Consider the following 8,464-nt stretch of genomic DNA (forward strand, 5'->3'; position numbering starts at 1 on the left):
TCATTGTTTCCTTGCCTCATTCACAGTGGGCGAGACATTGGACACAGCCAACCACATTACAACAAAAATTCTCTGTAAAACTGTTTTCCAACTTTGACATTAAAACAAAGGGACAATCCCTTTGTAATGTAGGAAATATTCCACTTTTGAGTTTCTTAAAATGTGCTAACTTTATTATAATTGTGTAAAACATTTTAGCTATTATACCAAAGAGATGCAACATAGCATACATTTGTAGGAAACCCCCAAATGTTGCTAAGCTGCATATATTGAAACTTTATTAAGCAAAAGACAAAGCATTTGTGTAAAAGAACTAGATTGGTGTGTAGGGAGAAAGATCATTCCTTTTGTTTTGTATTCCCAGCCAGGTGACTGGAATTGCTGATGCTGGTGTTACAATGGCAGGTAGCAACAGCAATCCCATCCTAGAAGGTAAATTTTTTTTATTTTTTTATTAAATAGTTTGCATTACAACTAACTTCAGAGTGTTTTTTCCAATAAAGGAAGGGTTTACAGAATAAACTTCCTACCCACAGTATCAACAAGAAGCAACGCTCTCTGAAATCCAAATAATTACCATGTTTTTGGGAGCTGCACTGTTAAAATCTACGTATACTAATTAGCTCATCACCTTTCATCATTTTAAAATTAAAATTTAAAGTTAAATTCAAAAATTAAATTTAAATTCAGATTCAGTTAAATCTCTGAACAGAAAGAAAAAAAAAGCTAAATAGAACCAATCATTCTCATTGCAAAAGTTTCTACCTATAAAACAAAGCTTCCTGGTTCTGGTATATTTTGCACAAACTGCAAAGTGTAGCAGCTGCTTCTATAGAAATTATAGCAGAAACTATTTCAAGATGAAGAAAATGAATGTTTGCTGTCCTAGTATTTAAATTATTCAAACATCATATTATGCGCAAAGTATTAGGTTCTCAACAGCTAATCAAGTGCAACTCAATTTAACATCTGCTCTGCATCAAATCTCTCACTAACTCAAAAGGTTAACAACATGCTGATTAGAGTTGTAGTTCAGTGCACTCAAAAATACAGTGAACTTTTGGTCTTTCAGTAACCTTAAACATTTAAACCCAATTAACTTAAACTCACAGGTTTGACACTTTCCATTAAAGTTCCTTTCTGGATTAATAATTGTATGAAAAACTGACTACACGGGTTTAGTTAAAAAGTTCTTATACTTTTTATTCCCGATTCCACTACCACAATTACATGGCGCAACAGCTAAAGTAAATGAGGAAAATAGACATGACTAGGACAGTTTTTTTTAAAAGGACCTCAAGAATGTACATCTAACAGTAACTATGTTGCAACAAACTGCACTTATTCCAATCTCTCTATAGGAAACAGTCCTGAACAAGAAATGATCTCATGTTAATGCTGCAGTAACTTTTCTGACTACTGGACCATCGTTCTTCCTGTGGGTAGCCTTTACAATGCACTCGGTCGATATTCTGTCTCAAAGTAACCTGCAGCTTTCCTGACAACTCCTGGCTCATCCTCTCCTGCTAAGAACTGTTGCCTGTTGAACAATACAGGACAAGATTATTTATTGTACTGTAAATTTTGGATACTACATTTTCATGAATTGGAGTTGAACCTACCTTACAGCGATTTGCTTTAAAATCTTCTACTGTATCCACCACTAGATCCATAGCCACCTTAAAAACAAAAAGTTTAGCAACAACTCTGAAACTGAGTGCTCCCAAAACTATACAACTAAGCTTTTAAAAAGAAAAAAGGTTTCTGAAACCCGGGAGAACATGTTCTTCACCCAGCAAGTGATAATATCCTCTTACCTCCGGTTTAGTGGATATCATAAGACTACCAAACAGAGTTAGAGAAAACATTCCCAGAAAGTTTGGTTGATTATTAATGCTCCCCCCCCCCCCCCACCAATCTAGATCAGAAGAAAAATACTCCTAAAATTCCTCTGTATTGAAAAGGTCAGTTAGTCTGGCTGTTACATGCCTCTTAGTTTTCAATGGGCTTCACATCCCTTTCTTTTACCTCCCTTGTTATTTGCAAATTCATGAAACCATCCAATATAGGTTAGTCAGAATAGTTTTAATTTCAAAAAACATATTAGGTGCCATTTAATGTTCTATATCCTGTTTCATTCAGAGAGGAAAAACATGAAACTAGAACATGTGTTCCATATGCACGACAGGCCATTTCTAATTGCAGTACTAGTGTACTTACTACTATAGGGGCTGGTGTTACGTCCACAGCTGCTACTTTTCATGGGTCCATAATTTGAAGACTGTTGACTGTCGTAGCTTCCAAAGTCACTGTAGCTTCCACCACCAAAATTTCCTACAAACAAAGTTACACATATGAAATTTCAATTAACATGCAATTTTATTTTCAAATTTGTATCAGTCAAAACCTTACCTCCGCCAAAGCTTCCGCCATCATTGTAGCTGTCATAGCCGCTTCCTCCACCACCACCACATCCACTCTGGCTGCCATAACCACCACCGCCTCCAAATCCTCCTCCACCTTCTCTACCACCATAATAACCTGGGCCACCTCCATAATTGCCACCTGAGAAACATCAGTAGTATGTATTTATATTAAATACACAACCATTGTGCTCCTTCCTCTTCTGCTCCTGGACCATTCCCCTAAGAGAGAAACTGCTGACCTCTGCTACCAATCTATTTCCAAATCACCCACAAATGTGTAAGTTTCACATGCTCCAATCTTCTCTTCATACTATGCCTCCCTATCTGAAATCAACAGCGTAACCACAAGTTGCTCTGCAACTGGAATACATGTTATTACACAAATACCCAGTGCCATTGGTGTGCTCAGATTTCTAATCTTAATTTAAAAAAACACAAGAATTAGCTACTACCGCATCCTAAATTTGGAATAATAAACTGAGAACTCCTGACTCAATGGTCTATCTGGCCCAAGTTTCACCACTAGATTCATATTCTAATTTTGTCAATGCTGGATTTCCATTCAGTTCTTCAATTCCTCCCAAACTCTCAAGTTTCAGACTAAGCCACTGAGTGAGAAACCATATACAAAAGCGATCGCAAACAAGAAATTGTGTTGGAAAAGAACAAACAAGCACCTGTTTTTTTGGACAAACATGATCAACACTAAGTGGCAGATCTTCAGGGACCTCACTTACAGAGTACAAATCGCACAATTGAAATCTATTGACTCAAGTCAATTCTGCTGCCATTGTAAATTCCATTTCTATAAATAATGAAGTTAAGCCTTATGCATATATTCAACATTCAATAAAGGTAGTCACAGCAGATTGACACTTTTCCAACTCAACCCCCTTTCCTTCTACTGGGCCATGCTTTTGAAGCCACCCTTCACTAAGGTGGCAATTATCCCTGTGTTAGCCTAAACAATAATTAGTTTGAGCACAGATCAGCGACTGAACCAGCTTCTTGCTGATCTGCACGACTGTAGATAAAATCATCGAGGCAATGGGGAGTCAAGCATTTTTGTTAAACACTGCTGAAAAGTCTTTTTCAATGTTAAAATGTAAGCAGTTTTAACTTAATAAATCTTAACCTTTTTTTGTTAGTGGAAAATAGCCACAAGAGTACGTTGTCCATCGGCTATTATAAAGAATGAACATCAATGCATATTGGAAGGGGGAAAATAAAGCAAAGATGTTGTCTACATTTGTCAAAGTAATCATGAAAATCAGCAAAATACACCAATTGATGATTTTCAGGGGTCAATTAAAAAAAGAAATGTATTCCACTCTACTACAAGAAAGTTAAACAATGTATGGTGCTCTGTTATACAGAAACATTTATACAAGAACAAGCAGCATTATCCAAAACCACCATCAGTGGTGTGAAGGCCAGTATGAGTGAATATCACATCCAGGCTCGACTGTGTTAACTCCCTGCTCATCGGACTTACCAACTCTTCTCTCCGTGAGATGCAGATTATTCAGAACTCTGCAGCTCATGGCCTCTTCTACACCAAGCTCTGTGAGCCGATCACCCCCATCCTCACCCAGCTTCATTCGCTCCCCATCTCCCAGGGGATTGAATTTTAAAATTCTCTGCCTCACTTTTAAAGCCCTTTATGATCTTGTTCCTCTCAACCTCTGCGACCTACTAGAACACTACCAACTTGCCCGCTCTCTCCGCTAAGTGGACCTGACCCAAGTACACCGCCCTGCCAGCCTCACCATCGTTGGTCGATAGTTCAGCCTTTCTGCCTCCACCCCCTGGAATTCTATCCTGGAGTCACTCTTAACTCGTCCCCTCCCTTGCCTTCTTCAAGGTCCGTCTCAAAACCTTCCAGTTTGACTGTGCCTTTGGTCATCCTCCCACCTCCAACCCCCTCGACTCAAATCCCCTGCTCAGGTACAAATGCTCAACTGCCCAGGACCTTGAGACTTCCTCCCAATGTGACAGGCACTATATAAATGCAATTTATTGTTGTTGGATAGGTATATAAATACTGGTTTACAGAAGGCGACTAATAGAAATTGTGAAACATTTGAGAATTTTGATTTACAATTTTCAGTAGAAACAGATTTCTGAAACATTTGGAAAGATCAAACCTTCGTAGCATTTATAACCAAATCGGCAAGATTGACAGAATTCTATACATACCATCACCACCAAATCCATTGTATCCATCACCACGTCCATAATCACTCCTGCTACTATAACCTCCAATTTCTTCTTTTGAGCAAAAGAAACGAAATAAGTTAGTGAACATACCAACTTGACAATTTTAGTATGTCACTCCCTTCCCACACTACTAAAAAGCAAAAAAAATTGAAAATCTATTAAAACATGACACCACCATGTTATTATGAATCATGCTGCATCATTACAATACTATTATCCTTAGATGAATGAATACTAAGTGACTTTTGTCGCAAGTATTGTACATAATTTGGCAAAATGTTCTTAGTTCTAAGGTTCCACACATGCTAGCCAATGGTCCTTCACTGAAAGTACAAGCTTAGATAAGTCATTCTCAACGTACGGCATTCACTGATGGCCAGTGAGACTTTTCGTAATCTACGATGCTCCCCCCCCACCTTCTTGAGCCAGCTGGTGCGCAGGGAGAAATGAAGAGTGCGCCAGTATACCGATCAGCTCCCCCCTGGCCTCACCGAGCTCCCTGGGAGCTGTAGTTCAACAACAGCAACTTGCATCTATATAGCAGCTTTCACATAGGGAGGACGTCCCTTCCACAGCAGTGGGCCCAACGCATAGTCAAACTACATTTGTTGGCAAATTGTCAAGAGGGAGGGAGCTCAACTCGACCGAAATTTAATCGCTGTCAATCTCTTGCACCCCAGACATTCAGCGAGAAATCTGCACATGCATCATTCATCTCCCAAGAGAGGCTGGACAGTAAATCCCATGAACTGCTTTGAGACGTCATTCCAGCCTGCTAAGGCACTATACCAAATCCACTATGATCATAGTCATGAATTACCAAAACAAATAGATTACCAGCAAATAGTAATTATTACCTCTGCCAAAGTTTCCTCCACTGCCGAAGCTGCTGCTATGACCAAAACTTCCCCCGGATCGACCCATGTAACTAGGGCTGTTACAGCCCCCACCAATATTACTACGACCTTAAAAAGAATTCAGACAATATTAGTACAGAATTCAAGACGGTACAGTTTTTCTCCCACCTTTTGTACTCTCAAACAAATACAAAATTACCTCTCTGACCAGGACCCATCCCCTGCATCTCCTGTCTTGAAAGAGCTTTTCTTACTTCACAGTTGTGTCCATTTACCGTATGGTACTTTTGGACTAAAACACAAATACAAACATTACATTTGAAGCAAGAAGTCACACAGAACAAATTTTCAGTAAAAGAAACATAAAACAAATATTTCCTTAAGACTTAAACCAACACTACTAACCTTGCATTCAAGGTCAGATTCCCGAGCAGCATTACATTAAAATAAGACACCCCTCAATTAGTGACGTTAGAAACCCCCTCCTGAATATTTTAACATTGCACTATAAGGCTGCACTTGCAATTCCCCACATGGTGAACTACTGATTTCAGACATGCCATTGTGGAAAGTTGTCAACTACAGATGAACTATTTTCCCACAGAAGAGGAAATAAAAAATGGATAAAACTTATTGGAACTACAAGACTAGTGTTGTTTTATTTTGGCATACTTGCTAGAATTAGTTCAGTTTCTTTTTAACAGGTAGGCTGATTTTTTGATTAACCCTTCACGTATTAAAGTTAACATCCATAAGGTTCTGGTCAGGTTTACAGAATTGAACCGTAACAAATTTTGTGAAAAAATGCACTGGAAAACTAGCTGAGTTTAAACATTAGCTGAGCAAAACAACCCTCAAAATTATGTGCATGGCTACTCAGACTGAGCACCTATTCTTAGTAAAGTACCTACCAACAATTTTGTCAACAGAATCGTGATCGTCAAATGTGACAAAGGCAAACCCTCTCTTTTTTCCGCTTCCACGATCGGTCATAACTTCAATGTTTTCGATCTTTCCATATTTTTCAAAATAATCTCTCAGATTATATTCTTCTGTGTCTTCTTTTATGCCGCCAACAAATATTTTTTTCACTGTTAGGTGGGCTCCGGGCTTTGTTGAATCCTGTAAAATAAAGCTGGTTAGACTGTTCCAACACTTGTAAAGCACTGTGCATAATTATATATAGAAAATGAAAACTCACCTCCCTTGACACAGCTCTTTTAGGCTCTACAATACGGCCATCTACTTTGTGTGGCCTCGCAGTCATGGCATCATCTACCTCCACTACAGAAGAATAAGTCACAAAGCCAAAACCCCTCGAGCGTTTGCTGGGCTCTCTCATCACCTAAAAAATAGTTTTAAAAAAATCTTCTTTAAATTATATTTTTAAAAAGTCACAAAATACACACAGGTGTAAGACCCTAAAAAGAAATCTGCTTGAGAACCATTTCATTTATATAATAATAATCCTTGCATTTGATATAGCGCTTTTCACGTCAGGAGGACGTCCCAAAGCGCTTCACAGAACACACGGTAAAGTGAATTGACTGTATATTTATGGTACAATTCACTGAGTTTGAAATAATTTAAGACAAAAAACAGTAATTCTCTATTCACCACTGTCACAATACAACTCTCTTGATGCTCTCAGCTAAACCAACCAGTGTCAAGCTGTGGGCAGTTGGTGGGAGTTTGAAAACACAGGGTGACTTTTGAATTGTAGAATTTAAAAAAAAACAACCTAGCTAATTCCGAGTTCCAGAAAATCAGGATTCACGAGATCCAGATTTCCTGTATCCAGACTGGGAGATTTTGGGAGGGAGAGGTTTTAAGGACTAAAAGAGAGAGGCGGCAGGCCAAGAAAGACAAAGGAGAAAATAGGGTGGAGAACAGGGGTTGATGGGTTAAAGAAGTGTTAATGATGCAAAACAAAGCAGGGCAGCAGAGACAGACCAGTGAGAAAAGGTGTGTCTGGGCCCCAGACGATGTGCTAATTAATGGTCACACAACAGGGGGAAGGTAAACTGTTATGGGAGATGTTCTCATGGTCTGAAGTCATTGAACCCAATATTGAACTCTATTAGTCCTCTGTTAGCCCTCCCAACATCCTCCAGTTCTGACAAAGGGTCAAGGCCTCAAAAACCTTGACCCACTTTCCTTTCTCCATAGATGCTGCCTGACCTGCTGAGTGTTCACAGCGACCTCTGTTTTTGTTTCAGATTTCCAGATCTGCAGTATTTTGCATTTTATTTATATTATTACATCTGAAAAGCACATTCGGGTACACTTTAATCTTAGAAACACTGACGGCAGGGTGAAATGTCTGTAGGTTTTCAAGCAATTGTTCTTACCACACAATCTGTCAATTGACCCCATTGTTCAAAATGTTCCCTTAAACTCTCATCGGTAGTTTCAAAGCTCAAACCACCAATGAACAGCTTACGCAGTTGTTCTGGTTCTTTAGGTTCATGACCCTGTACAAACAAACAAAGAATCAATAGGTGAGCTCATCCTTTTCATGGAGTTTCTGATCATTTGTGGATATTAACCTCTAATCATCTCCAACTCTCATCTGTCAGATAAATATTTACACTGTGTACGCAAATACAATTTCAAACCCGCCGATGCCCCACTGGATAAAATCAGTGGTCAGTGAGCAAAAGTGATGGACCAAAAAGGTTGCAGGTTTATATCCCAACCAGTGCTGTCAGCTTCTGCTTTTTTTTGGTGCTGTAATAGACAATACTGTCTTGGGGAGGGGGGAGCAGAATCAGCCAGGGCACTCCAATTCCTATTCAGAGACACCATTGGAAGGTACAAATTGTGTAGATACTGGACTGAGCTCTCAACCAGTCTGCCAACATAGTGAATACCAATAATGAATAACGGCCACTTGTATGTGATATCAGGAACAGGAAAAAAAATCAAATGCTTTTAGGAGCAAGGGAGAATATTTAGAGA

General features: G+C 39.0%; 1 protein-coding gene across 1 annotated transcript; it reads right to left on the reverse strand.

Annotated features, from left to right (window-relative positions):
* Positions 1–1,177: 1,177 nt before the first annotated feature.
* On the reverse strand, positions 1,178–7,977 carry hnrnpa3 (heterogeneous nuclear ribonucleoprotein A3; the record flags this gene model as incomplete). The annotated part of the gene is given in 10 exon segments (XM_042336128.1): positions 1,178–1,540; positions 1,623–1,679; positions 2,221–2,334; positions 2,413–2,565; positions 4,626–4,697; positions 5,504–5,611; positions 5,703–5,795; positions 6,415–6,625; positions 6,705–6,848; positions 7,855–7,977. Coding segments are annotated over 9 exon segments (1,059 nt in total), but the record flags the coding sequence as incomplete, so codon positions are not given.
* Between the last annotated feature and the right edge of the window lie 487 nt (positions 7,978–8,464).

Source organism: Callorhinchus milii, unplaced genomic scaffold (assembly GCF_018977255.1).
Source record: "Callorhinchus milii isolate IMCB2004 unplaced genomic scaffold, IMCB_Cmil_1.0 Scaffold6, whole genome shotgun sequence".
Taxonomy (NCBI): Eukaryota; Metazoa; Chordata; class Chondrichthyes; order Chimaeriformes; family Callorhinchidae; genus Callorhinchus; species Callorhinchus milii.